The sequence below is a fragment of the Exophiala mesophila genome (genome assembly GCF_000836275.1).
Source record: "Exophiala mesophila strain CBS 40295 unplaced genomic scaffold supercont1.2, whole genome shotgun sequence".
NCBI lineage: Eukaryota > Fungi > Ascomycota > Eurotiomycetes > Chaetothyriales > Herpotrichiellaceae > Exophiala > Exophiala mesophila.
In genome coordinates this window covers 3312151-3338838 of record NW_015622505.1, presented here as the reverse complement: position 1 = coordinate 3338838, position 26688 = coordinate 3312151, and the positions used below count along the sequence as shown (strand labels likewise).

At 49.2% G+C, this 26688-nt stretch overlaps 12 protein-coding genes across 13 annotated transcripts; 7 read left to right on the top strand and 5 right to left on the bottom strand.

Moving 5' to 3' along the window:
• The first annotated feature begins 140 nt into the window (after nt 1-140).
• On the top strand, nt 141-1229 carry PV10_02983 (uncharacterized protein). Its single transcript, XM_016367369.1, has 3 exons — nt 141-232; nt 292-384; nt 473-1229. The coding sequence occupies exons 1-3, from the start codon at nt 221-223 to the stop codon at nt 1226-1228; spliced, it is 861 nt and encodes a 286-aa protein (XP_016226887.1). The 5' UTR covers nt 141-220; the 3' UTR covers nt 1229.
• A 421-nt stretch (nt 1230-1650) lies between these two features.
• Nucleotides 1651-3979, top strand: PV10_02982 (uncharacterized protein). The gene is made up of 6 exons (XM_016367368.1): nt 1651-2137; nt 2197-2277; nt 2340-2935; nt 2988-3012; nt 3060-3289; nt 3347-3979. Exons 1-6 carry the CDS (start codon nt 1835-1837, stop codon nt 3684-3686), a joined length of 1575 nt encoding a protein of 524 aa, XP_016226886.1. The 5' UTR covers nt 1651-1834; the 3' UTR covers nt 3687-3979.
• A 47-nt stretch (nt 3980-4026) lies between these two features.
• PV10_02981 (uncharacterized protein) lies at nt 4027-5243 on the top strand. The gene is made up of 2 exons (XM_016367367.1): nt 4027-4689; nt 4739-5243. The coding sequence occupies exons 1-2, from the start codon at nt 4158-4160 to the stop codon at nt 5170-5172; spliced, it is 966 nt and encodes a 321-aa protein (XP_016226885.1). The 5' UTR covers nt 4027-4157; the 3' UTR covers nt 5173-5243.
• A 297-nt stretch (nt 5244-5540) lies between these two features.
• Nucleotides 5541-6684, bottom strand: PV10_02980 (uncharacterized protein). Its single transcript, XM_016367366.1, has one exon. It carries the CDS (start codon nt 6606-6608, stop codon nt 5691-5693), a length of 918 nt encoding a protein of 305 aa, XP_016226884.1. The 5' UTR covers nt 6609-6684; the 3' UTR covers nt 5541-5690.
• A 2040-nt stretch (nt 6685-8724) lies between these two features.
• On the bottom strand, nt 8725-12344 carry PV10_02979 (uncharacterized protein). Its single transcript, XM_016367365.1, has 2 exons — nt 11893-12344; nt 8725-11847 (listed from the first exon to the last, which is right to left on the bottom strand). Exons 1-2 carry the CDS (start codon nt 12265-12267, stop codon nt 9532-9534), a joined length of 2691 nt encoding a protein of 896 aa, XP_016226883.1. The 5' UTR covers nt 12268-12344; the 3' UTR covers nt 8725-9531.
• Nucleotides 12345-13008: 664 nt separating this feature from the next.
• Nucleotides 13009-15650, top strand: PV10_02978 (uncharacterized protein). The gene has a single exon (XM_016367364.1). It carries the CDS (start codon nt 13163-13165, stop codon nt 15419-15421), a length of 2259 nt encoding a protein of 752 aa, XP_016226882.1. The 5' UTR covers nt 13009-13162; the 3' UTR covers nt 15422-15650.
• PV10_02977 (ornithine aminotransferase) lies at nt 15570-17712 on the bottom strand. The gene is made up of 3 exons (XM_016367363.1): nt 16891-17712; nt 16137-16838; nt 15570-16080 (listed from the first exon to the last, which is right to left on the bottom strand). The coding sequence occupies exons 1-3, from the start codon at nt 17458-17460 to the stop codon at nt 15895-15897; spliced, it is 1458 nt and encodes a 485-aa protein (XP_016226881.1). The 5' UTR covers nt 17461-17712; the 3' UTR covers nt 15570-15894.
• A 597-nt stretch (nt 17713-18309) lies between these two features.
• PV10_02976 (6,7-dimethyl-8-ribityllumazine synthase) lies at nt 18310-19336 on the top strand. The gene has a single exon (XM_016367362.1). The coding sequence runs from the start codon at nt 18444-18446 to the stop codon at nt 19122-19124; it is 681 nt and encodes a 226-aa protein (XP_016226880.1). The 5' UTR covers nt 18310-18443; the 3' UTR covers nt 19125-19336.
• PV10_02975 (uncharacterized protein) lies at nt 19093-20434 on the bottom strand. The gene is made up of 3 exons (XM_016367361.1): nt 20325-20434; nt 19715-20272; nt 19093-19658 (listed from the first exon to the last, which is right to left on the bottom strand). The coding sequence occupies exons 1-3, from the start codon at nt 20325-20327 to the stop codon at nt 19326-19328; spliced, it is 894 nt and encodes a 297-aa protein (XP_016226879.1). The 5' UTR covers nt 20328-20434; the 3' UTR covers nt 19093-19325.
• A 90-nt stretch (nt 20435-20524) lies between these two features.
• Nucleotides 20525-20731, bottom strand: PV10_02974 (uncharacterized protein; the record flags this gene model as incomplete). Its single annotated transcript, XM_016367360.1, has 1 exon — nt 20525-20731. The coding sequence occupies one exon, from the start codon at nt 20729-20731 to the stop codon at nt 20525-20527; it is 207 nt and encodes a 68-aa protein (XP_016226878.1).
• PV10_02973 lies at nt 20600-22211 on the top strand. 2 transcript variants are annotated; one of them, XM_016367359.1, is made up of 3 exons: nt 20600-21268; nt 21319-21781; nt 21845-22211. In XM_016367359.1, the coding sequence occupies exons 1-3, from the start codon at nt 21173-21175 to the stop codon at nt 22084-22086; spliced, it is 801 nt and encodes a 266-aa protein (XP_016226877.1). In that variant the 5' UTR covers nt 20600-21172; the 3' UTR covers nt 22087-22211. The 2 variants fall into 2 exon arrangements, with proteins under 2 accessions (XP_016226877.1, XP_016226876.1); XM_016367358.1 differs by having other exon boundaries at nt 21319-22211.
• A 507-nt stretch (nt 22212-22718) lies between these two features.
• Nucleotides 22719-25730, top strand: PV10_02972 (uncharacterized protein). Its single transcript, XM_016367357.1, has 2 exons — nt 22719-23297; nt 23345-25730. Exons 1-2 carry the CDS (start codon nt 23061-23063, stop codon nt 25412-25414), a joined length of 2307 nt encoding a protein of 768 aa, XP_016226875.1. The 5' UTR covers nt 22719-23060; the 3' UTR covers nt 25415-25730.
• The last annotated feature ends 958 nt before the right edge of the window (nt 25731-26688 follow it).

Genomic DNA, 26688 nt, shown 5'->3' with positions numbered 1-26688 from the left:
CTTTACGCGACTTTATTTCGGTGACGCGTTTTGCGGCGGAGCACAGACCGTTATGACGAAGCTGGGGAATTACCAATTGGGCAAGACAAGCATCACATCCATCTCATCCATCTCATCCAATTCTTTCTTCATTCCAACAACAGCAATGCCTGTTTGCTGATTCTGTTGTCTAATAGCACGATTCGACTATAGACAGCAGACCACAGCATCGGACCCAACTATGGCGATCGCAGTATGCCAACATAAGACATTATCATGCCCTTTTAAACCTGCTAATAATTCCATCAACAGGCTGTTGGGCAAATATGCTCGACTGCATCCATGACACATAATTTGGCGCAATGTCAGACCTTGATTCGCAAAGCTGTGGCATCTGGCGCAAAGGTAGGTTTTCCCTAGAGATTATTTGAGACAATCTTGCTCCCGTGTTTCTCCCTCAACAATACATCCTTGATGCAGACCAATCAATTAGGCCCTCTTCTTGCCCGAAGCAAGCGACTACATTGCCTCGTCTCCCGCCGAATCCGTGAGCCTCTGTCAGCACGTATCCAAAAGTCCTTTTGTTCGTGGCCTTCAGCAAGCGGCAAGAGACCACTCGCTGGCCATCAATGTTGGAATTCACGAGCCTACGGACCCACCGTCACAACGGATTAAGAATACACTCCTGTGGATTGATCAAGAGGGGGCGATTGTACACCGATACCAAAAGCTACACGTCTTTGACGTCGACCTGCGACCGGGGGGACCCCTAATTAGAGAGAGCGACTCAACGGAGCCGGGCCATGACATTGTTTCCCCCTTCAAGTCAAGTCTCGGCCAGGTAGGTAGTCTTATCTGCTTTGATCTGAGATTTCCGGAACCGGCGCTTAGGCTGCGCCGGTTCGGCGCAGATATCATCTTGTACCCATCAGCTTTCACGGTTCCCACAGGGAAGCTCCACTGGGAGATTCTACTGAGAGCCCGTGCGGTCGAAACTCAATGCTGGATCATTGCAGCAGCGCAATGTGGTCGGCACAACGAGAAACGCGTTAGCTATGGAGATGCTATTGTCATATCACCGAATGGCCAAGTGGCAGGCCGCCTTGACCATGTTACTGACATTGATCGCGAGGGTGAGAATGGGCGGGAACCTGAGATACTGACCGTTGACATTGACTTGGACCTTGTGAAAGATGTCAGGAGGATGATCCCGTTGCTTCGAAGAACAGACGTATACCCAGAGATATAATTCATATGCTTGATGAAAATATTCGTACAACATCGGCATGACTTGATTGTCTCGCCTGATTATTCGGGCTCCATTTTAGGCCTATCTCCGTGACAAGGGGTGAGTATGCAGTGCTACTCTCGTCTCTCGCTGGATTCATAAGCACGCAAGCCTTGCGAAAGACTCAACCCCCACCAAACCATCAACAAAGCCCATGGATTAAATATCGAAAGCTCTGCGGCGAGTCGGAGACTACGCGCATGCGGCTCTCGGGCCTCAGCTAGCGTATGTGGTGGTGTTCCGTGCTTCCTTACCAGAATCTCTTCGGCCGTCGAGTCGCAATCGTACATTGAATGGCCCCATTCCATGCCATCGATCTTGTGCCGTACATCCGGCCAAGGGCCTTAATTCCGGACGACCACCACTACCTCCGACTATATTGTGTGTACTTTCGTTTCTAGCATAGACACGTCTTCTCAGACACTATCCAGCATGTCGCGTCAGATTCAGTTTATCATGGCATCGTCAAGACAGTCTGAAATCTAATACCCTTGAGTTTTGACGCATGGGTGGAAAAAAGAAGAATCGCGAGTTGCCAACTTCACGTCATCTACTGCCTTATCTTTGATGCTGGGCAAGATGAGCGAGGCTGGTGGTCAACAAGGCTCCCGCCAGTCGCTGCACGACGAAGAGAAATATCCAGGTCCTGAGCCTATTGGAAGTGAGGTGACTGACGATACGAGAGACACTGGCGTCCAGGTTCCCGTTGAGACTGGTGATACTGGTCAGGATCAAAGCAGTGATCTTGTCGAGTTCGATGGCCCAGACGACCCAGAGAATCCTCTGAACTGGCCAAAACGGAGGAAATGGGCAATCACTATGGCCATGGGAACCATGACCTTTGTTGTCACAATCTCAAGCTCCATCTACGTATGTCAGGTTGGCTGCTGCTTCTCAGAAGAACCTAACTGCTGACGTTCAACATCAAGGCCTCTGCCATCGGACCTGTGGCCCAAGAGTATGGTATTTCAAATGTTGTCTCCATTTTGGGCGTTTCTCTTTTCCTCATCGTGAGTTCTATCATATTCACCAACATGGAACCTATTCGGGCCAATTCGGCTAAGTCTTTCAGGGTTTCGTCTTCGGCCCAATTCTGTTTGGTCCAGCCTCAGAGGTCTGGGGTAGGAGAATCCCACTTCTAGCCGGCTACTATCTCTTTGGCATCTTTCAGATCCCAGTGGCAGTAGCTCAGAATGTCGAGACAATTATGCTTGGTCGCTTCTTGGCTGGCTTTACAGCTTCTTCGCCCCTGGCTGTGGTTGGCGGAGCGCTGGCGGATATCTGGAGTCCACTCGACAGAGCATATGCAATCTGCGTGTTTGCGTCTGCTGCATTTTCTGGACCCGTGGTAGGTCCTATCATTGGCGGGTTTATTACACAGTCCTACCTAGGTTGGCGCTGGACTGCTTGGATCACTCTTATCATGACCGGTCTCTTTGGGGCCATTGGATTCTTTCTCATCCCAGAAACATCGGCTGCAAGAATTCTGCAGATCAAGGCAAAGCGACTCAGATACCAGACAAAGAACTGGGCACTTCATGCCAAAGCAGATGAGAATCGCATTACCGCGAAGACTTTGGTCACCGTTTATCTTGTCCGCCCATTTGTCATGATCAGCAAAGAACCCATTCTAGCTCTTATGACCACATATATGAGCGTCCTATATGGGTAAGCGTCGCTGCTCCCATTGTCCCGCAGTTCGTGCTAATCCATGGCGTAGGATTATCTACCTTCTATTCGTTGCCGTGAGTCTATGAATCTCGGATCATTGACACTGAACTAATCCCCATAGTATCCTATCTCATTCCAAGAAGAACGTGGCTGGAATGCTGGGGTTGGGTCCTTACCATTCACAGCCTTCATCGTCGGTATCGGCATGGGCACAGGCATGATCGCCTATTCAACGAGAACGAATGTCACCAAATCCTTCATCAAGCATGGCAAGGTGATCCCCGAGGAGCGACTCCCGCCCATGATCGTTGGAGCCATAGCCCTGCCTATGGGACTGTTTATATTTGGATGGTACGTACAAGCTGACCGGCGAAAATGATCCTATCTCCAATTGCTGATCGCATCAAGGACATCAAATCCAAACATAACTTGGGTCCCGCAAGTCATTGCCACAGCATTCATTGGCATGGGCTCCCTCGTCACATTTTGGCAAGGTGTGAGCTACATCATCGATTGCTACGGCTTCTACTCAAACAGTGCAATCGCGATCAACACCTTCATCCGATCCATCGCCGCAGCTGGGTTTCCATTGTTTGCGCCAGCCTTGTACCACAATCTTGGAGTTCCGTGGGCATCCTCTCTTCTTGCTTTTCTATGCATTGCCTTTCTACCAGTACCTATATTATTCTACATGTACGGTGCAAGAATCAGGGCGAAGTCACGGTTCAACCCTACGCCACTCTTCTAGGACTGGCCATACTGGACTTTACATGATGAATATCGAGCTTCTAGACTTACCACGCACGAAAGTCTACAAGGTCTACAGCACATGGTGAAGATTGGCTTGTATTGGCTGTTTAGCTCATTCTCAAGAAGAGAAGATAGGCAGCAGGCTTCCTCACCACGTGAGAGAATGAATGGCATGTGTTCTGTTGGAGACAGTGAAAGCAAATCCCTCGGTCTTTGCGCGTGACATCCAAGATCTGAACCAACCGATCTTAACTGAACCTGCTTAAAAATATATCTAGCTATAAAACTTTCTCCCACACTCAGATTCCCATTTCTCATGCGACCTTTTCATCCACCATCAAGCGGCACGTCCTTTAACTATCTCCTATCTCGACTCAGTCAGCACTTCTCTCAACGCAAGCTACTGCTCTGAACGCAGGCTGAACTCTTTCTCCACTGCCATACACGAGCCTGCAACAATATTATCAGCATGACGACCGTCAACATCGACCCGGATGGCGATTTGATTATCAAGATCGGCTGGAAGAAGCTGCGAGTCTCTTCTCATGTTCTTTGTCTCGCCTCACCCGTCTTCAAAGTCATGCTGCGCTCAAACTTCATTGAAGGCGTAACCGCCGAAAATAGTGCTAGCAACCCGAAACGCATCACTCTCCCAGACGACGACCAGGCCGCTTTCAAGACACTCTGTCACGTACTTCATTTTCAACTTGATTCAGTTCCGCAGAGACTCGATATCGACTCCTTGCAAGAGCTAGCCACATTGTGCGACAAGTATCAAGTCATTACTCCCATGCTCAACTGCGCCACTCTTTGGGTCTGCGAGCTCGCTTCGGACAGCGATATTGAAACAATGGTTCGACTCCTTATTATCGCCATCGACTTCGACCTTCCGGACGCCTTTAACAAGGTCTCGCGCAGCCTGCTACGAACCCATTGTGGTGATGTTGAATCTTTGCAGGATTACCTGGCCCAATACGCGCCCACCGATGCCACTGTTCTCGGTAAGTAAATCTCAAAGAAGACCTCGTTGAAGTCAGCCAACATGTTTAGATGCCTTCAAAGATGCTTGCAAGCGACTTGTCTCAGAAATCCGAGGTGTCATTTTCAACCAAATCTCAGATCTAGCCCGTGGATCATGTAAGATTTGCCAGCGGCAAGCTGGTTTCGTCTTGCGATTCGTTCAAGAGAGGCCCGTCCTCCCTGGCGGTTATCTGTCGCCTTGGGACTTCAATCTTGCTGTGGATGAGTTAGAGGGAATGGACCGGTTGGAGCTTTGTCATGACCTAGACTGTGATTGTAAAGCGGAAGGAGAAGCCATGGGATTTGTGCATCGTTTGAAGATGCAGATGAAGAGAACTTTGAAGACTCACGGTCTCTGCCTCGATTGTGTCAAAAGACCCAAGACAACGCAGACGAAGGATTCTGAACGCACTTGCCGAGTTCGAAACTGCCTCCATTTCACGACATTAAGCCTGTGGAAATGAAGACCCCAGATTCCACTTTCTCTTCTAAGAAACGTGGATGAGCAATACCCGTATGGACTTGAAGGTCAGAGCTTTACATCACAAGGGCCTTGGAGCCAAAGCCTTAGGGGTATTTTCACGACAGTGCTAGATCCATCGAGACTGGAGAGGACACAGCAACCTGCATTACTTCTCGATAGGCTGGTTGGGATGGTTAGGCTGTAAGACAGGTTGCAACTGGCGGAGACAACACACCACTTGCCTGTGCTATGAAAAGTACAGGGACAGGGTGTGCTTGAGGACATGCAACTACCGAAAGCCATACATCGGCGTCGAAGATTGCCCACGTCTAGCAATCGTGCTCAGTCATCCCTAATGGCAGATGATTAGGAAATGGTGCTGGTTTTGGGATCGACCAGAGTTGCAGACAAGAAATGGTTCAGGAGAATGAGGAGAGGCCCGCTCCAAAACTTAGCTTCTCCATGCTGCTGCAAAGTCTTCATATGATGGCTACAGATAGATACCTTAGCTTTGAAACATCAAGGGTTTCTCCTCTCTTCAACGGCTTTCCACGTGTCTAAGCAGATCTGGTTGAACGCATCGACCTCTTCCCAGTTACACGCATGACCACCTTTTGTGGTCTGCCATTTCGACCCAGGGATCAACTCGTGCAACTCTCGTGACAAAGGAACCGGAATTAGGATATCATTCTCACCGACGAGTACTATAACTTCCGGCCCTCCTTTCCCAATCCGATCTGCCAGACTCTTCAACTGCTTCCTCGAATCAAACTTCAGTATCACATTGATCTGCGCCAGGTATGCCGGGACACCCATGCCACCCTGAGCCACATCATCAATCTTGGCAACCTCAGCGTCATATTCTGCAAGCATCTTCTTCCCAGACGCAGAGTCGAAGAAAGGGGGAGTAAAGCACCACAAGGCCAGATCTTGCATGACGGTAGCGAGATTGAGCTTCTGTGCGACATGGGTCCAGAAGTTGAACATGCGCGTACAGAACGTGTTTGGTGCTGCGTAGGTACATGCCAACGTGATACTGAGGACATTGATTTCCGGAATCGCTCCTGGAAGCACGTGTTCCAGAGCAAATGTTTGCGTGATCATGCCGCCCATGCTGATTCCGAGAATGTGCACTTCGCCACGGATGCCCACGCCACGGATCAGAGATGCAAGGTCATTGGCCATGTCTGAAGCAGTATAGACTTGTCCTGATTCCGTTGGACGTGAAGAAGCTCCAATTCCGCGGTTGTCGTAGATCAGCACCGTATAGCCCGCTGCCGTGAAGGCGGGGGTCTGGCTGAGCCATGATTCTTTGGGATCGGTCAGTCCATTGATAAGAATGATTGTCGGTTGTGGTGGATTGCTCGTGGTGGAGGGGTGATGGAATTGATATGCTATCTTGACTGACGAAGACACTGTGTGTATTGAGGACGTCATGTTGACCTTTTGGGAGCTACTCAGGCTACCTCTGGGTGGTGTTCTGGCTGACTTTGAAGATATCTACACTGGAGCGATACGATTATGAATCTCTTGAAACCTTAAAACTGACACGCCGTTGGGAATAGATAAGTAGGCGGATGATTCCCGTTCAGGCTACGCAGCCGGTTTAGAAGATGACTGGAATGGCGCTGAAAGCCGCATTCATAAAAACCATCAAGGCATGTCACCCTTCCCACAATGGTTAGGGTCGAGGGACTGTGATCATGGACCATCATCGCGTGGCCGTGGCCACCTCACCACTCAGGACTTCCTCAGAGTATCGCTCTGGCTTAGCATTCAATGATCTTCACTCAGTTAGAGACTATACGAGTAACGAGACAGATCTTAGAGAACTTTGAATATCCTCCAGGTGTTTGTTTCATGGCTGTGTGGTTGAGGGCTGCAGGACTGTCGACCACCATGAGCGTGATCATGCAACACAAACAAGACTGCACAGGCCTTTCCAATGTGCTTCAAGCTGTATGCTGAGGGTGGTTTCAGATTCAGTGGCTGGGAAGATGTTCTGAAACCGTCAAACACTGCCACGCTTCATGATCATTTGACCCCAACTAACACATTTGAACGTCATAAATGCATACCTCACTACGTACTCCGGGAGATCAGACGATACAAAACTTGGTAACCCAGCCACGCTCGTGCTCGTTGGCGGCGTGCCAAGGCAAACGGTCTAGGAGCACAGATCACGACTTGAGCCCATAAACGTGGTGTTCTCGATCAATTATCCGAATCTGGTCTGTGCTGTGCGTGGAACTAGTGGAGATCGTGGGAACGATGTCATCGCCTGAGAGGCTGGGGTGTGACTATTGGTGATGTCGTTGTTTGAATGTTGATAGTCTTGTATAGATCATCGACATAGCATACGGATTGCAGGTGTATAAAGAATGGATGATCTCTCGAGTTGTTGAGGTGAGAACCCGTTCTCTTTACAACATACACGTACCGTGAACACCAGGACAAGCGTCAAGCTCCGGAAAAAACAAATCACAAACGACCAATTGTCCGAGAAGATGCGTTTCAACTTCAACTCCATCGTTCTTTTCGTTTCAATGTTCCTTCTTCAGTTTGCATATAGTGCTCCGATCAGTAAGTTCTACACTCCTACCACCTCCTCTGTGATGTAACGGTAATAATGACTTATTCCGCCTAGCTCTGGACTCAAGGTCCTCTATATTACCATCAACTTCAATGGAGAAGCGAACGATCGGCGCCACCCGGCTTGCGTGTCTGACAGCAATGGACACAAAGTACAAGAAGTGTATCGGGACCGAGCCGAATGCAATAATGAAGCCCAAGAATTGGGCTAGATGTAAGGCTATACTCGAAGAAGCAAGATATGCCTGTTTCTGAGGGCGACATCGTTCGTACGGCAAACTCATGCCATCCATTTTACTTTTATGGTAAGTCCAATTCTACCACAGGATGCCTGCAAGGCGCTGATGAGGCGACTGAGATCTTAGTCTATCATGGTGATAGAGCTAAGAACGAGATACCAACAAGTGTATTGCTTAGGGCAAATCTAGTCAGTAACCAGGGCTGATTTCCGTACTTGATGCATCCGCATGCATGCGAGGATGACCTCTTGTTGACCTTTGGTATGCCTATCTCTACGGTAAGTAAGTAGTATCGATGCGAAAACACATGTTTCTTCACTGACAAACTCACAAAGAGAGAAATATCCAGAAGAGAAGCCCGACCTGGTCCTGGAAAGGAACCTGAAGCTGATGCAAAGTTCTCAAGAAACTTGACTTTGCGTCAATAGCATGATTTCTATGGTCATCGACTTCACAGCTGCAGGATGGAGAATGAAATTGTCGGTCCTCCATACCTAATCTCACAGCTTCAAAGGATCAATAATCCAAGACCTTGACCCTCCTAATTCCAGACTTGGATGCTGGAGGGTGAAAATTCTCTGACTCTGGCTGAAAGCTGTCTACTATGATTCTGATGGAGACCTGTTTCTGGAAGAGCTCACGATGTGCTATGCGTTCATTGGCACAAGTACGTCTCACGCAGAAATCAAAGTATCGCACAGTACTTAGATCAATTCTGATTGGCCAGATATACTGAGATCTATGTTGATTGACAGAACCCGAGTACCGCAAGGCTCACTTTCGCCCAGCGGATGAAGTTAGCTTTTTGCTCTGGTTCCTTCATATAATATACATTCATCAGGAGCCACGGGGCCCTATCCATAATGGTGGTACATCCCAGCTCCCGATCCTCTGAGACCACGGCGTACGTCATACCGTATACTGCGTACTATCTAGATACCTATAGGATACAAAGCATCCCCATCAAGGAAGCCGAAAATACCACGACAGAATGCTCGGTTGTCAGCAAGCTAAGAGCTGGATCCATATGTTTTATGTGCCATCTCGACATGGTGCTTCACTTCGTTCTTGCGACGGAAAGTCTTCGTACAGCCTGGATGTTCGCAAGGACGTCTCTGGTGCTCGTTCCATATATGGGTTTTATAGTCAGATGTCGGCAACCATAAGTCGCACAGAGGGCATTGGCTGATATCATCTCTAGGCATGATGAGATTAAATTGGTGAATTTTTCTCGTTGATATTATTTGTTCAGATGTGTAGAGTTTGGAAATATGGAGGTTCCTTTAGACTAGGTAGAAATGCAGATATTTATACCCTAGATCTATGCGTTTGCGAATCCCGTTCGTGTGCCTTCGCTTGACACATGTCCCGTTTATCGCTGTTCGAATCGTTCGACAGACGCCACTGGATGACTGTCGATCGAACGCGAGCGTTCGACCTCTGGGGGTTGTGCCATGGACTGGGTCGCCATCGGATTGCATAGTCATGATGGATGAATCCCACAAATCTCGCTGACTCGGATGTATTTTCTAAAATGTGAATTGCATCAAACCAGGATTCAGAACCAAGGGTAGCAAGAAATGAAACCCCACCACTATGCCCAAAGGAAAGATGGCTGTGAATGTGGTGATTCTGTAGTCGTGCGGCACCAGCTGTCCCAGAGGCCCCACTCCAGCCATGACAATCATAGTTGTGATCATAATAATGCAATAGGCAAAGGTGAACTTGAACCTTCGGAGAATGATGGGCACCTCCCGAAAGAATGAGGTGGACTTTGCTTCTTTGGCCGTGGCTCCCCATGTCATATCGACGCTGAATAGATATGAGAGAATTGCCTGCGAAATGTGCATGGAGATTCCACCCAGGTAAACAGTGAGCAAGAGTAACCAGGTGAGATTCTCGAAAAAAGCTCCCACCAAAGACCGATTCTCCACACGATAACGGAAGACGGCCAGACTGACTGTCCCTAGCGCCTGGAACACAATGACAATGCCGAAATAGATCTGGAAACTGTTGACATACGCATGGTCAAGGTATCCGTTGAACCAGCCAACTAAAAAGTAATTCATCAAGGTCAGGACCCAGGCGGATGCGATGGCGAAATAGGTGCCGATGTAAGCCAAGATGGTGATCTTGGCCATCAGGCTCATCGGACTGGTTATGAATCGTCGGAACATTGGAGTGATTGGTCCTCGTGTAGGCCAGTATCTGAATGGGTTGAATAAAAGCTCAGCACATCCATAAGCATATTTCTCCCATCGCGAGAGTTCGTCGTAGACGGTCAAGGACACGCCTTCCTTGAATCCGTCACCACAATATGTGCCGAATCTTAGGTCGTAGCCAAGGGACTGTAAACGAAGGGCCATGTCAAAATCTTCTGACACGGTATTTTCGGCCCAGAACTTCTCTATCCCGGAGTCGTCTGTATATCTGACGTCTTGCACCGCAGACCAGCGCAAAATTGCATTATGACCAATAAAGGCAGCAACGTCTCCATTGGCGACAGCGTATCGAATCGCGGTGTAGACTAGATTGGTGAAGAAGGTGATTGCTCGTTCGAAGAAACTCTGCGTCACATTGAGAACGGAACTGCTGAATTGAATGATCGCGATGTGCGGCGAAATTTCCATCTCCGAGACTGCATCCAGTAAACAATCTTCAGGTACTCGAGTGTCGGAGTCAATCAGGAGGATGTAATCTCCCATTCGAATGTCGCCACCTCCCCAAGCTCGACCCTTGTGTTCTGCAAAAACCTGATCAAATGCATTTTGGTAGCTTCGATCCTCGTCTTCTTGAGTCCATGCGCTTGTTCGTGACTCTTCGCTCATTATTTCCTCGATTCGATTACTGATGGCAAGACAGTAGTTCATGTTGGACGCCTTTTTGAATTTCCCCGCGCGAATGAATACATTATTACCGTTTTCGTCGCCCTTAGGAGCATGTCCTGGACGGGCGACCCAGCCGATATTGTTGTCCTCGTAGAACTGCACTCTTTTTCGCGCATCATCATCGGATATCAATTGCATGCCATCGTCGTTGAAGAAGATATTGGCCGTCCCGCCCTGTAGCTCATAGGTTGAGATAGCCTTATTGACTGACGTGACGGTAGGGATAATGACAGCCTCGAGTCCTTCCTTGAAGACAGGACACTGGATTGTAACATGGGGCAATTCCCTGTTGTGAAGCCGTTCAGAAGGCACGGCAGAATAGAACTTGGAATTCTCGGCCACTTGGTGGACTGGTCCAATCATCTGCGAAATCCCGTTGACCAGGGTGGTGAAGAAGAACCAGGCGAGCCAAAGTTGGAGAGGGGCTGCGGCAAGGATCGCGAGCCGGGTGTAAGTATGGTCGATGGCAATTTCCTTTGCTATTTCTCTCCAACCGATTGACAGACAGAAAATGGTCAAGATAGAAACTATCGCGACTAGAATTGATTGATAGATCCTTGTTTTTCGGGGTTTCTCCTCCTTGGTCGAGCTTTCACTCTTGGTTGAGCTTACCTCTGTGGCTTGGACGTCGACTTGCTTGGATTTTTCAATCATCTCTTTGCTGCGTTCAATCTGGGTAAAGGAACGATCTTGCGCACTGTCCAGAGTCCAAAGCATGTTGACCAGGTATTTCTCGATTCTTTCGGCGCGAGCGATCACCTCAGTGGGGTCTTCATCCCAGACAACCAGCGACCCTTGACTACGGACAAATGCAGCATAGTGATGGCGCTTACAGAATGACAGTGTACTCATGTTTTCAATGATATGAAGCTGCTGCCCATTACTGAAAGGGACAAATGGCAATTTGTACTCTTTTAGAAATAGCTGGATAGCTGATGTCCTGACAGTCATTGCAACCTATGCGAAGTCAGTATTTGTCGTCTCAATGCCCTGATTTCTTACTTTGACGTTAAGTTTCTTGATCTCGTCGTAGAATCCATTGGTATGCTTTGGTAGCTCTGCTGGTTGACAGATAAAATCATGCTTTCCTCTCTTCAGCACCACGCCCTCTGCGGTATTATCACTTGCCCAACGTCTCTCTAGCTGCTGCTGACGCAGATACAAGAGCATGACCTCATATTTGACATTGTTGACCGATACCGGCGGCCTGGATTCTGCTTGTGAGCTGCTGTTTAGAGACTCAGATTGCTCCTGCACACTGGCATGCGTGGGTGTGCTCTTTTCAGAGGAAGTTTGTGGGTTGTATTGGGTTCCTTGTTGTATTGTCAATCTAGGAGGTCGATTTCTTACCCTCCCGGGCTTCATCGTTCCTGGCATTGTATTGTCTGGTACAATTATGTCCCGTCGCCTAGATTTGTCCCAAAGCCGTGAAGTTTCTTCTAAGGAAACAGGATGGTGAGGTGTTTAAGCAGAGTTTCATGGCTTGTCCAAAAGTACGCAGCCCAAAGTGTAAAGCAGCCATACCAAAGGCAAATAGGCAATCCTATCCTTTTTAGACATACTTTCTTTGTAAGAGACTTTCTGGATGACTTCTAACGACTTTCACTTGGCCTGTGCGAATGATTCGATCGTATGGTACCGAACTTTAAACGACCCCATACCGGAATTAACACAAAGCCCTAGAGAACAAATGCGCAATCATCAATGCTTACCAGGAAAACGGTTCATTCTGTGGGATTATCCCGATAACTGGCAATATTCGTGTCATTTTTGAAGCAAGAGCCAATAAGTGGTCTGACCTCGAGGGCCCAGGGCATTTGTGCACGTTTTTGACCCGATCGTTCCTGATTTAGCGAAGCCATGGCATCTCGAGCGGTCGCCGAAGCACCGAACTTTTGGCGGTCCGTGCGTGTAGGATCTCGCCACTGGCCGTGGAGTAGATGGATGAGTCCATGACGAGAAACCGCCAATATCGTCTGGCAAGACCTGCGGAATTCGGCAAGACAAGTTAATGGGTGAGCGGCGAGAGACTTTCATAGACCCGGTTCATTACCAATAGTGCATCGAGCATAAAGTGTCTAGTCAAGTTGATATCTCTCTCAAAATACGTACGTGAGCTTGGCAGGCGCATGATGAAGCGACATGACTGTCAGAGATTTGAATGGATTTAGGTCAGCGCTCTTCTCAATCTCCCCCCGGTAGGTTGTAGTGTCCTGTGAGACTGCTTCTGAGAACGTTGCCAGCAAAGGTTTCGACTCTGCTCTCTCTCTCCATGGCGCCTTTAGCCTCCGGAACGGAGACCACCACCATCATCACTGAATCAGTGATTGAGGAAAACTCTGATGAGGCAAATTCCGAACAACCATCGCCTGGGACAGGTGAATCCAATGGCCCTTCACCCACAGCAACTGTGCCGTTGAATATGAGCATAAGTCATAACACCACGCCTTCTCATCGACGAGGAAGTCAACCAGGTTTCGTTGAAAGAACCAGCTATTTTCCCTCGCATTTGATGGGCGAAAATGTTCTCACAACAACTCCACCGGCTCCCCAAGTTGAACGTAAGTCCGCCTATGTCGGATCCAGCAGTAATAATACCAGCCAGCCAGGGTCAAGAAGAGCCTCACAAAGCTTATGGGCGAGATCCAAATCAGTGGCTGAAGCTTATGTCAAACCGACTTCTTCTGAGGAGCATACCAGGAGACGCAAAGAGTCAGGCGGTCGTCAAGAATCGATCGTGATAGTCAACCCATCACAGACGAACGCCGCCGAGTATGCACGAAATATGGCTCGCTATGGTGCGAGAAGCAGTTCAATCGATGTTGACAATCTGGAGCAGACCAACTTTGCGACTTCTGTCCCTCAAAGTCGCTCTAGCTCGTTCTCAAATAATCTGCGACGGGTTCATACCGCTCAAGGTCCGTTGCAGAGGCGAGAATCAGCTTCAGGTCAAGCTAGGAGGGAGGGGAATCAGTGGGACCGGCGATTGTCAGTCAAGGAATACTTCCGACCACAAGTCTGGGCTGATCAAGGGCCCAAAACCCCAACATACGGAAATATCACGCCTGTGGTGTCGAGTACTGATGATAGTTCAAGACCATCCTTGGACAGCAAAGATGCTCAAGGCCCAAATCTTGCTTTCCAAAGCCCAAGAAAATGGGTTTTTGCAGGCCCACCGTCATCAGGCTCGCATGCATCGCCACGGTTTGTTCGTCAGTATTCCATTGGAGACGACGTGATCGGACCTGTGATAAGCAGGCATCGATCTTCAATTGCTGTGATTGACAAAGTAGCCCCTCAAGCGGGAGTCTACTTCCGTTCAAGGCGCATCAGGGAAGTCGAAAGAGACATGTCGTGGCTCAAGCATCGGAAGGATCCGAAGAAGAAGTGGCTGACGATCATTCCCCTAATTGGAATCATATTAGGGCTGGGTGTCGCGGCAATCAATGTATACTTTGGGGTTCGATCGGTTCCGGTGCACAAGTATTGTATGGTGTATGAAGACGACTTCTCCAGTGGCCTGCTTGATCCTAGTGTTTGGACTTATGAAGTGCAAGTAGGAGGGTTTGGAAATGGTCAGTTCGAGGAAACAACCACTTCAGATGAAAACGTGTTCATCAAGGACGATATGCTTCACATTGTGCCCACGCTTCAGGAAGCCACTCTCCTGACCACGAACAACACGCTCAATCTCACTCAGCTAGGGATTTGTACCTCAGATATGTGGTACAATTGCGTCGCAACGACCAACACCACGAATGGCACCATCATCAACCCTGTCAAATCCGGCCGTATCAACACCAAAAAGGGAGCCAACATCAAGTACGGCAGGGTGGAGGTGGTCGCCAAACTGCCTCAAGGAAATTGGCTCTGGCCGGCGATTTGGATGATGCCGAGCGAGTCTGTCTATGGCGCCTGGCCCAAAAGTGGTGAAATCGACATAGCAGAATCGCGAGGGAACAACTGGACTTATCCGATAGGAGGGAACAACGTTATATCGTCGACGCTGCATTGGGGTCCAGACGCGGCGAACGACGCGTGGTGGAGGACTTATGGCAAACAGAATTCTTTGCGTTCGACATTCTCTGAGCAGTTCCATACCTTTGGCTTGGAGTGGAGTGAGGATTATCTCTATACTTACCTGGACGGGCGTTTGCTGCAGATCATTTACACCAAGTTCAACGTCCCATTTTGGCAAAGGGGGAATTTTCCTTTAGCATTCCCCAACGGCACAGCAATTGTCAATCCCTGGAGTCAGACCGGTAACCCTGCGACACCCTTTGATCAGGACTTTTATCTGATCCTCAACGTTGCAGTTGGAGGCACCAATGGATGGTTTGTTGATGGCAAGGCTGGGAAACCATGGGTTGACGAAAGCCCCACAGCTATGAGGGACTTTTGGAACGCCAAAGATACATGGTATCCTACTTGGCAAAACAACAATGGACCAGGGATGCAAGTCAAGAGTGTCAAGATGTGGCAACAGCAGGGTTACAATGGATGTGGTGATGATGCTGTCGACATTTCATGAGAGAGAAAAGACACATCAATTGGGACGAGGCAGTGGTGAGGAATTGTTTTGATGCCAAGAGCCACGTGATTTGGATACACAATGTCATCACGTGTCTGTGCATCAAAGGATACGAGAAACCCAGCGATGATCAGTGCGCAGCGTTCAAGCGGTTGGATGAATATATTGTTAGATACATGGTACACGATTTCGAGTTGCTAATCAAATGTCATGAAATTCTTTTCGTCGAGCGCTGAACACGTTGCCCATTTAGGGGTATATGCTGATCCTATTTGCAGGTGCAGCCCACGCCATTCCTCATCGTCAATCAAAGTACGCCGGAGAGGACCATGTCTAAACTCAACGGCTACTACTCTCATCTTTTGTGTCCCAAGACTAAAGTCCGCCCTGGTTATACACCAATAATAGATGTAAAAGGAGAAAGAGAGTGAAAATCACGCGCATCTTGATTCCTCCATTTTGTGTGGTTGCCGCTAGTTGTCAACGCCAATGTGGACATTCTTCTCGCCCTCAGGAAGGACATCGTGTTCCTTTTGGCCTGTCAGGGTTGGGAGTTCTGCGGCGGCTTCTCCAATAATCTGTAGAGCCTTGGCAATTTCTTCCTCGGTGATGACAAGAGGTGGTGCCAGCCGGATGATATTTTGATGGGTGGGTTTGGCCTGTTGGGGGTCAGTACAGGTTCGCTGGGTCCATATTCACACCGAGGAGAACTTACCAGCAAGCCCTTGGTCTTCATGAGCATACACAGGTCCCAGGCAGAATGGCCGTTAGTCTTTGACTCATCGATGACAATAGCATTCAGCAGACCCTTGCCTCTGATAGTGGTAATTAGAGGCGAGTTGAGGTCGCGGAGTCCATCGCGGAATTTTTGGCCAAGCTTCTCTGCTCGCTCAATCATCTTTTCCTCTTGCACGATTTCTAGAGCTCGAATAGCCACGGCACATCCAAGCGGGTTGCCGCCGTATGTGGAGCCATGGGTTCCGGGCTCAATGGTGAGCATGACATCTTTCCGGCCCAACACTGCAGAGACAGGATACATGCCACCAGAGATAGCTTTGCCGAGGAGGACCATATCCGGCTTGATCCCAGCCCATTCATGGCAGAGCAGTTTTCCCGTTCGTGCAATACCAGTCTGGATTTCGTCGCAGATGAGGAGGACGTTGTACTTGTCACAGAGCGCTCGCACCTCGGAGAGGTAGTTGTCTGAAGGGACGACAATGCCAGCCTCGCCTTGAATTGGCTCAACCAAAAAGCCGGCAATTTTGTCGCCATGCGACTCGAAGGCAGATCGAACGGCATCGACATCGTTGTATGGGATTATTTCTCCCGTGGCCGGGTTGACAGAGCCAACGCCTGGAAGATAGGGGCCATAGTTGTCGCGAGATTCGGGGTCAGTGGACATTGAGATGGCAGAGAACTAACACGTGAGTATTTGTTTACGTTAAAAGGAGTTGGCGTTAACAACTTACTGTTCGGCCGTGGAAATTTTCGGCCACGCTGAGAACCAGTGCTTCACCATCAGGGATACCCTTGGACTTATAGCCCCATTTGCGAGCAATCTTGATGGCGGTTTCAACGGCTTCAGCTCCAGTGTTCATGGGAAGAACCATATCAAAGTTGAAGTACTTTGTGACAAACTCGGCGAACCTAGGGAATACATCATTGTAAAAAGCCCTTGAGCTCAAAGTCAATGTCGAAGCCTGCTCTACAAGAGCTTTGACCAGTTCTGGGTGGCAATGTCCTTGGTTCACAGCAGAGTAGGCGGAGAGGAAGTCGAGATATTCGTGACCTTCAGGATCCCACACTTTCGTTCCCAATGCTCGCGCGAAAACTATTGGCAGGGGATGGTAGTTGTGGGCGGCATATTCATGCTCGGCGTGGATTGCTTCGTTTGATGAGGCGGCATGGTATCTTGATTTGTCGGGGGTTCCTGATGGGTGAAAAGCGGGAGCGGTGGCTTTGAGTTGGGTGCCTGTGGTGCTTCCGTTGACAGAAGTAACCCCATTCACCCCGTTTCCATTAACTGCAGTAGGCGACATTGTGGGAATTGGTGGTGGACGGTAGAATTTGATGCAATTGACGTTGGGAATTTAGGACGATTTTGATTGGTCCACAGCAGTCAAACCCAGGCACAACAGGCGTCAGAGGGAGTGATCGTGAGAAGAACAATAATACTCAATTCAGGCAATCTCGAATAGTCAGGGTTGGGTTCAAAGGGGGGATTTAAGAGATTTCCAAAGTTGATGTTGGCAAAGAGCAGGATTTGCAGTCAAGAAAGTAAGAGATATGTTGAGTTTCATCGACATAAGAATGCCATCATCTGGCAAATGGGCACAATTATATTTTATGTCTCCAGTTTCCAGTTGCCACATTACAATGGTCTGGTTGGGCATGTGAAGGACCTTTGCCATTGTTCAAAACTTACAGCAGTTGTCAGCGCCCTTCGCTATCCCTCTAAGTGCAGGTCGATCCCTAATGGAAGGAGGTTTCGAGGCATGATCGCTAAGAGCAAGCTTAACCGCGCCAAAAGACATGGGCCCCTCGGGCTGGCTTTTGAGTGGTGGTTTTTAAGGCTAAGAGTGCTCCAGGTGCAACAAATGCAAGGGGCTTAGGCTATCAAGAGCCGCTAGTGACTAAAACTTGGGGGGGGGGGGGGGGGGGGTTAATTGGGGGCAAAACAGGTGAGTGGGAGGTAGAGCAGGGCGGGAAATAGGCCATTGAGCTTGGACATTATTGAGTGTGGCACGAGTGGCCGAGGGGCTCGAGGGACCTTGCATTAATTGAGGGTGAGGGGCAGAGTTTGCGACTGGCTGGCCTTCTATCCCATGTACGGAGTAATAACTGCGCTTAGCTGCGGACAAATGGTCATCCCCAGCCTCGACACTGACGTCTCATCCCACAACCCACACAGTAAGTCGGTTCAACGTGCTACTGCATCTCATTCAATCCACTACCAGAATAAATTACATTACATGCAAGCCCACAGTGGCCCTATTCCCGATTTAAAGATTCGATCCTCATAATGGCCTCTCTTAAAGGTCCCGGCGCTCCCCAAAAGCACGATGGCTCCGACCTGCGCATCGCCATCGTCCACGCTCGATGGAACACTACCATTATTGATGCCCTGATTGCTGGCGCAAAAAAGGCCATGTTGGCCTCGGGGGTAAAAGAGGAGAATATTGTGATGGAATCAGTGCCAGGCTCTTACGAGTTGCCGTTGGCTGCACAAAAGATTTATGCCGCTTCGCAAATACAGAGTACCACAAGTGCGATCGCCGGAGGTGTGGGAAGCCTTGCAAGTGGTATTGGTGATCTACTTGGGGGCAGCAACTCAACTACAGATCTCCAAGGAAGTTTGCAGCCTGCACCACCTCAAGAGGAAGGACCAAGGGGATCAAGACAGGCGTTTGACGCAGTCATCGCAATTGGTGTTCTCATCAAGGGTGAAACAATGCACTTTGAATATATCGCCGACGCTGTCAGCCATGGGCTTATGAAGGTTCAGCTCGACACAGGAATTCCGCTGATCTTCGGTCTGTTGACCGTGCTCACCGAGGGACAGGGCCTTGCAAGAGCAGGTCTCGACGGAGGGACTGGCAAAGAAGCTAAAGGGCACAACCACGGTGAAGACTGGGGAAATGCTGCGGTCGAGCTTGGAGTCAAGAGACGAGGCTGGATTCAAGGTCAAATTGGAGGCTCATAACCACTCCTTACTCAAAAATTTACCAGGTAGAACGCAATGAGCATAGATCTTGCTTGATCCAGGAGAACGCAACAAACCAGCAGATGCTTCGAGGCAGATGCAGGCTGAAAGGCTTGAATTTCGCCCAATTCTGAAACCCCTGCCTGACCAGGTCAGACTCCAAATAATGCTACAGTGCCGACTTTGCTAAACAAGACAGAATCACTCCTGCATGGCATCTCCTTCTTCGTCCTCATCGTCATCGTCATCGTCCCCTTCAATGCTCTTCTTGGCTGCTTTGTCCGCCTCTTCAAACAGGTCTTGAGGAATGTGTTCATGTCTGCCCTGGGTGGGACCATCTAATGAGGAAATCCACGTAACCTCCAACTCGAATTCCTTGTCTTTAGAGTCCTCGTGAGCGACGTAGATGATTCTTGCCGCTTCCATCACAGCTTCTTTGAGGGTGAGTTCGCAGGTGGGTGAAGCCAGGTCTAGTTTCTCGAGTTCGGCTTTGGCAGCTTGTCGTCCTTTACCAGTAGCCGCGCCGTAATATCCCTAGGGCGGAGTTAGTATTTTTCTTCGTCCTCTTCATTAACTATAATGCCACGTACCCAGTAAAGGCCACTGGGCTCGATCATATACAGTCCTGGGCCGCCTCGTTTGACGGCTTCGTCCTCGACTTTCCCGCCCTTGCCAGTCTTAGGCCCATTGCCCACTTGGCCATCAACACCAATCTCAGCCTCTGAGTCCCAGCCAGCCAAAATAGCTGTCACTCCAAATGGCCGTACACTAGAGTAGAGAGTGTATGCTTGTACATAACCCCCGACTCTCGAAGCGAGTGCAGAAATAGGAATGGGGCCTTTGTATGTCTGTCTCCAACTGCTGGCTTCATCTCTGGCTCTGCTGGTGAGATGGCGACCATCTGGAATCAGCCCCGAAGTGACAATGCCGGCGTTACGATCGACGGTAGCTATCCTCTTATTGGCGCTGGGCTTCAGTAGCTTTGATGTGATGATCTTCTCAACAGCGAGCACAACGCCGTATTTTGTTCTGATGCCAACGGCGGTCCCACCATTCTCAACGGCCTTGACGGCGTATTCGACTTGGAAATTGCGGCCGTCGGGAGAGAAGACTGAATTCGAAAGGTCGTAGCCCGTGCCTATTGACGTCTAGAGAGGAGGATCAGTAGGTGCAATTGGCAGACATACAAGTGTAGCTTACCATGTTGAGACAAGGGAAATCAGGAGTTGGATGGCAAAGTAGACTTAGAAAGAGATCAAATGTCGATGGAGAACGGTGGAGGAGTTGATGTGCATTGGGGTTTCTATTTGGTCTTGCAACACCTTGACGTCGCGAAATCCATCGCAGGCGACCGAAAGCCGCGTCTTTCGCTCAACCTTCCTCAGATACCTCAGCGTGACTTAGCATGCTTGGCATCGGTACTTGGGCACCAACCCAAGACCGACATACGTGTCACCGCCTCTTGCTCCTTCCCCTTCACCCTTGACCTCATCACTTTCGTTCCTTCCCACCCTGCCTTCTTCCTCAACTTCCTTTTCCCACATCTTATAACCTGACACCTTGTTTGTCTTTTCCCATCGAGACAACTCTAGTATCTCTTCTTTCATGTTGAGTTGGATGCTAGACTTGTCAGATCACCATTTTCCTGCAAGAAATCATCTTTGAATCTTGCTTACCCCGCTTGTCCCCCTTATCTCCCTAACTCCCATCTCTTCCCTCTGCCTATCCGCCATTTGGATACGTATATCCAGATCGTGCGTCGTTACAACAAACAGAAGCAGCCTTTCTCCTGGATTCCGGACCTGAAATCTCCAGGACTCTTGGCCTTGACCCTAGCCGCCGGATCTGGAACTGGACCAGGATCGGGACCATTGGATTCCTGGCTCTGGAGCTTCTATAGCACGTTGTTCGTTTAGTTAGCTCAATACGATATTGAAGCCTGATTGTCAGTTTCTACCACGTCTCCCTCTTCCTCCTGGTTGATTTTCCTACTGCAATCGGAAGGTCTTTTACGTCTTGGGTTGTTTCTTTGTCAGAAGTTGCAAGAGATGGCTTCGGCATTCTACCGATGCCACCACTGTGGCTGTGAGACGGATCTCACCACCACGATGGCAGTCTTTGAAGACAACCCACATTGCAGACAGGTTTGTCCATTTCCCAATCCGGTTCATGACCTTCTGATTCTCGGGTCCAGTGCGGTCTGTCGACCTCCGAAGGCGATATCAAGATGCAGGATGACCTCATCAATCTGATGACGCGAAACCTGAACCTGAACCCCCTTCAGCATCAGCACCAGCAGAACTTGTCCATGCCTCCTACCCCACAGGTTGTCCCACAGCCAGCCCCCGTCACCTATATCACCCAACATTACCACCATTCCGGCCATCAAGCCCCAGCGCACGAAGTTTCAGTCTCGACGATCTTAGAGAATGTGGGAGTTGATCACTCAGCTCTGTTGCCATCCCAGTTGGCCTTGTTCAAGCATGCAGGAGAAGAGCAGAGGCAAAGATTGATAGAACTTTGGCAGATTTCTCCTCCAACATATGGAAATCAGATGCATCCATTGCATCTAGGTAACTGGCCCGAGGCGAGTATGGAGCGAGAGGAAGAGGCGGCGCGCTATCGTTTACAGATCGCGGAAGAGGAAAAGTCAAAAAGTATGCTGCCTGGTGTTGCAGGATTCGAGTCTCGAAACAATGCTGAACCCTACATTGTACAAGGTTACGCAAACTTGCCCAATATCAATGGCAATACGGCTCCCATGGAGTACAGAAGTGTTGCTGCGCCGAAGGAAGAGTATAAACCGTCGAGCGACCCGGCTTACAACAGTCGAGAGTGGTGGAATCTGTCTGATGACGAACCAATGGAGCACCAATATGGCATGTTGCAGGCGTATGCGTATGCATTTCCAGTGGACTATTCAGTAGCACGGCGAAGCGACGGAGATTCAGAGATGTCTTGAGGGGATGGTTATTTTGCATTGGTTTATTTCAGGTCGAGGAAGTTCAAGCATTACTGTGGATATTGCATTGAGTCGCATCTATGATAGATTGAAAATGTAGATAGCTTCAGAAGACTGTTTGCAGCATGTCATTCCCGGTGCATTTGAGCGTTTTCGCACAGCCACGATGTGATATTCCGAGACCATTAAGGGAAACCAGTTCATCAGTGAGCAGCCAGAGGCACAAGGCAGGGTATGCTGAGAAAGGGCAATAGTCAAGCACTTCTGGGTCTACGGAGTAGGGATTCACGTCGAGGATGATCCGTGGGGTGTGTGGATATGGGTGTATCACCTGTCGTTGAATTGTACCTCGTGGAAGCCCAAATTGATCAATAATAATGTCGCTTGTTAAATGATAGTCCGCGGGGCGATTCCGAACTCTATGCAAGATTCCAAGAAACATCCACACAGCGGCCCGTAACCGAAATAAGACTGATGGGGCCGAGGAGGCGCATCGATGGCAGGCCGTGGCAGAGCTACCAAGGTACCCAAACACTGCAGTGCTGCACCATGTGGCTGCGTTCCCACAGGTTAGGGTACCTTTCAACAGCCTCCTGCAGCTGCTAAGCATCATTCGGCCTTGGATTCTCCTGTTCATTCACCAGTCTGGTAGCAAGAAGTTGAGCTTATGTTCTTTATCGTTCTGTCATTTCTTTGGACACAAGATCAATTCCAACTGCCATGGGGTTGACATCTTGAGCGCCTTCCTAATACCATCGCCCCCACCGCGCCTTCCACGACTGAAGTCAAAAAGCATCATTGCATCGGCAACCACAAATGCGGCTGCAACGACAACGACAACTACAATTACACGACTTCAATCTACTACAATCACCTCCTTTAAGCGGCTTTAGTCTCAGTCTCCTCATAAGAGCCTCCGACGATCCCCTATCACAGCTCCTCTTCAATCGATCGCACAGCGACACCGTCGTGTGATGGCTGCCGTTAGCAAGCGACAACAAGCGCGAAATGAACGGGAACTTCAAGATCTCCTCAGCGTATCTGGGAACTCGGAATGCGCCGATTGTGGGGCAAAGAACCCATCGTGGGCGAGCTGGAACCTAGGGGTGTTTCTGTGCATGCGATGTGCATCCTTACACCGAAAGCTGGGAACACACATCTCAAAGGTCAAGTCCCTGAGCATGGATACTTGGTCTTCGGACCAGGTCTCGGTGAGTGACTCGATCGCCCCATTAACTTCACAACTGACGGTGAAAAGTACATGAGACAGAACGGCAACATCGCCAGCAACAAGATCTATAACCCAAAGAACAGAAAGCCTGATATTCCCCATGACGCAGACGAGGTGGACTCGGCAATGGAAAGATTTATTCGCAAGAAGTATCAAGAGAAGAGCTTGTCGGACGGTAGACCTGAACCTCCTCGTCGAGACGATCCCCCTCTCTATCCTCCAGCGACAAGTTCCATCCCCCAGGCCGAATCACCGCCTCCACCCCTACCACCCAAGAAAGGGAAATTCTTTGGTTTTGGTCTCCGCGCATCATCGTCTGCCTTGGGCTTGAAACATGACAAAAAGAAACAACACCATGAACCCAGGGTTGAAAGCACCTTTCACATACCCCGTGACGACTACCACTCACCATCACGAGCAAACGACGCGCGTTATGAGATGACAGATGCAGAGTTGCAAAAGAAGCTGGCCACGTTACGAGATATGGGTTTCACTGATACCGGGCGCAACACGAGCATGCTTCGACGTATGAAGGGCAATGTTGAACGGACGATTGAAGCGCTCGTTCAGCTCGGACCCAACAATAGTTCAAACTCGTCCGCAAGAAAGGAACCCTCGCCCAGCAGACTTCCGGCTTCTAACAACGAATTTCCACCAGAACCTCCTTCAAAAGGGACAGAGACCTCTAACAACCCTTACAACCACATTTCAGCAGAGCCCATTGTCGGCTTGTCCTTTTCAAACCCTCAGGCAACTTCAAGCACAGGATCTCAAGTATATGCAAGCAATAATCCGTTCGGGCAGATCCATGATCCGCAACCTGTGCAATCACAGACCGGACTTGAGCAATCCTTCCACTCTCTCCAACTAGCTCAGCCTCTGCAACCTCCTCAAGCTCTCTTCCCTCATAGTACGGGAGGGTACTCCAGTCAAGTTTCAGTTCAAGACCCCAGATATCAAACATCAGTGGCACCCCCAGTCCTGCCAATGCAGTATCAACAAGGCTACGTTGCTTCACCGGCCCCATTGCCAACAAACACGAATCCATTCTTTCAGCCTGCTCCCGCATCTGCTCAGTCTACAGGAAGCAACCCCTACCTTCAACAGACTTCGGGCAATGTGCAAGCTCCTTCATCACCATCGACAAACCCCTTTCTGAATCTTCAGGCTGGGACTCCAGTTCAGCAAACACAACTTCCTCGACAACAAGGCTCTTTGGCGTCCAATTTTAACCCGTTTGGTATTCCACCATCACCCACACCTGGGACCAGCCAGCAACCACATTCTCCTATAAATCAGCCACAAGAGATATATGGCGGAGCTCGCCCAGCATCGGCTTTTACACCCTCATCCGAGTCAAGTAATCCATTTGGTCAACAACCACTACAATCGGGTTCGCAGGGCTCTTTCCCTGGCGCTCAGGGGCAGTCGTCTCAGCAATATCTCAATTATCAATATGGTCTTCTTCAAGCGCGATCTCAGAGCCAGCCACAATTGCAATATCAAACGCAGCAACAATTGCAGCCACAAGTTCCACAACCCCAATATGCCGCCCAACAACTCTTCTCATCACAGTCAAATCCTTTTCAACAGCAATTCGGCCAGCAACCTCAATCACTTGCGCCGCAACCAACCATTCGTCATGACAGGAATTCGATCATGGCGCTATTCAATCAACCCCAGTTTGGCTCTCAGCAACTCGCCTCTATCCCTGAACCAGCTTCGGAAAACTCCAACGTACAGACCGTTTCATATCAGCAACAAGTTTCACCCGCACCATCGGGCGATATCTTTGGAAATCCCAATGCCCTAATTGGTGCAAAACGCAGCTCAACCATGCCTGTGTCCCTTCAATCGATGCATTCAGCAGGTGGGGCAGGAAGTCGAAATCCATTCATGACCAACACTCCGAGCATGCCGTCCAATGCCGATTACAGCTCAAACCCATTTGGAGGAGGCTACGGTACGTCACCTGGAACAGCTCCGACTATAGCCGCAAGACATGCAAGTGCTGCCAGTGTCAGTATCAATAATTTAGAGGGAGGTAGACATAGTCCAGATGCATTCGCATCCCTTAGCGCTCGCCATATGAGATGATAGTAAAGAATCATATTGGATTCGCAGGAACTTGGAATTGAGCTCCAGCAGCGATAAGCCTGGGATGGGAGATCTCTGTAAGGGAACGTGTCTAGACTCAAGTTTACACAAGGTGCGGTACTGGTTGGAAAAGGCTTGCAGGCTAGCATCACTCAGGGGATAATGCAGTGCGGACGGGAGCCACGAGTATTTCTACATGGAGGTGCAAGTATTTAGCCATGTGGCAAGAGGCGATGTCGATACATGGCTGAAAACCGCCGAGCTGCGATAATGCAAGCTGGTCAAGGATTTTGATTCTGATTGAGCGAGGTCAACTAGTCACAAACATTACCATGATGACTGAGAGAAGCATCAAGACAGAGTGTATTCGAGTCAATCATGAAAACAGGTCTGATTTCTATGACCAAAGTGGTATCATAGTGGACGCCTTACAGGCTCGAGAGAGTCATGAAACTTCTAATGTCTGTCGTAAAAATAGTCCTACATCTCCATCAAGCAAAGAAGAAGTAGGGTGGAGTGGACAAGGCCCTGCTAAAAGCCAGATTCTAATCTTCCACTTGCGATATTGGGACTTTTGGAAGGTCCCTGGATCCACTTCTTGATCATAGATAGATGAGCTCAAGATGCTTCCGGGCGTGGTAAAGGGGAATGTGTGAAAGGGAGACTTCAAAGTTGAAGAATCCACCAAATGGCAGAACCTACAGACGGCATCAATGCTTCCAGCTGCACCATCATCACAACCGCCATATAGCCATTAGAATCATCATGATTTTGTTAGTAGCAGTAGCAGGATGCAAAGCATCCAGAGCTCGATACACAAAAAAAGGTGTAGGCCGTCGAGAGAACACACTTCGAAGATATGATTGAAGTTGTTGAAACGTCAAAAAAATAAATCACAAAGAGAAGTCGAAACCATGCCAAGCCACCGACTCCCAAACCAGTTAAGCTCCCTTTCTCTCTCCTCTCCCCTCCCCATACAAAACCCTCCCGCCTCCAAATCTCACAACCTCTCTTCCTTCTTCTCCTTCTTTACACTTTTCAAAAACAGATATGGACGCATTCAAATCAACCGCCAAAGCCCATCCCAATGGCCTGGTAGGTCATAATGCGATACTAGACCGAATCCTTTATTTCGAGGCACTTTATAAGGCTTTCACCTTCGTGTGAATTCTTCGGGGTTTGCATTTATAAATGGAGGGGAAGTCACCTGCGTGCCGGACATTCATTTTTAGTAGTAAAGACTTTCTCTTTATCTTTTTTTTTCCAATGGGCAT

Excerpts from the sequence above, each read along its gene's own strand:
- PV10_02982 (XM_016367368.1), top strand. The coding sequence starts at position 1,835 with ATGCTGGGCAAGATGAGCGAGGCTGGTGGTCAACAAGGCTCCCGCCAG. Across the intron at positions 2,278-2,339 it reads GCGTTTCTCTTTTCCTCATC|GGTTTCGTCTTCGGCCCAAT; the intron begins GTGAGTTCTATC and ends TAAGTCTTTCAG. Across the intron at positions 3,290-3,346 it reads GGACTGTTTATATTTGGATG|GACATCAAATCCAAACATAA; the intron begins GTACGTACAAGC and ends GATCGCATCAAG.
- PV10_02973 (XM_016367358.1), top strand. The coding sequence starts at position 21,173 with ATGGCTTCGGCATTCTACCGATGCCACCACTGTGGCTGTGAGACGGAT. Across the intron at positions 21,269-21,318 it reads ACAACCCACATTGCAGACAG|TGCGGTCTGTCGACCTCCGA; the intron begins GTTTGTCCATTT and ends TCTCGGGTCCAG.
- PV10_02978 (XM_016367364.1), top strand. The coding sequence starts at position 13,163 with ATGGCGCCTTTAGCCTCCGGAACGGAGACCACCACCATCATCACTGAA.
- PV10_02977 (XM_016367363.1), bottom strand. The coding sequence starts at position 17,460 with ATGTCGCCTACTGCAGTTAATGGAAACGGGGTGAATGGGGTTACTTCT. Across the intron at positions 16,839-16,890 it reads AAAATTTCCACGGCCGAACA|TTCTCTGCCATCTCAATGTC; the intron begins GTAAGTTGTTAA and ends CTCACGTGTTAG. Across the intron at positions 16,081-16,136 it reads TGAAGACCAAGGGCTTGCTG|GCCAAACCCACCCATCAAAA; the intron begins GTAAGTTCTCCT and ends GACCCCCAACAG.
- PV10_02972 (XM_016367357.1), top strand. The coding sequence starts at position 23,061 with ATGGCTGCCGTTAGCAAGCGACAACAAGCGCGAAATGAACGGGAACTT. Across the intron at positions 23,298-23,344 it reads GGTCTTCGGACCAGGTCTCG|TACATGAGACAGAACGGCAA; the intron begins GTGAGTGACTCG and ends GACGGTGAAAAG.
- PV10_02979 (XM_016367365.1), bottom strand. The coding sequence starts at position 12,267 with ATGCCAGGAACGATGAAGCCCGGGAGGGTAAGAAATCGACCTCCTAGA. Across the intron at positions 11,848-11,892 it reads TCAAGAAACTTAACGTCAAA|GTTGCAATGACTGTCAGGAC; the intron begins GTAAGAAATCAG and ends GACTTCGCATAG.
- PV10_02981 (XM_016367367.1), top strand. The coding sequence starts at position 4,158 with ATGACGACCGTCAACATCGACCCGGATGGCGATTTGATTATCAAGATC. Across the intron at positions 4,690-4,738 it reads CACCGATGCCACTGTTCTCG|ATGCCTTCAAAGATGCTTGC; the intron begins GTAAGTAAATCT and ends CAACATGTTTAG.
- PV10_02976 (XM_016367362.1), top strand. The coding sequence starts at position 18,444 with ATGGCCTCTCTTAAAGGTCCCGGCGCTCCCCAAAAGCACGATGGCTCC.
- PV10_02983 (XM_016367369.1), top strand. Across the intron at positions 385-472 it reads CTGTGGCATCTGGCGCAAAG|GCCCTCTTCTTGCCCGAAGC; the intron begins GTAGGTTTTCCC and ends CCAATCAATTAG.
- PV10_02980 (XM_016367366.1), bottom strand. The coding sequence starts at position 6,608 with ATGACGTCCTCAATACACACAGTGTCTTCGTCAGTCAAGATAGCATAT.
- PV10_02975 (XM_016367361.1), bottom strand. Across the intron at positions 19,659-19,714 it reads AGCCCAGTGGCCTTTACTGG|GGATATTACGGCGCGGCTAC; the intron begins GTACGTGGCATT and ends ACTCCGCCCTAG.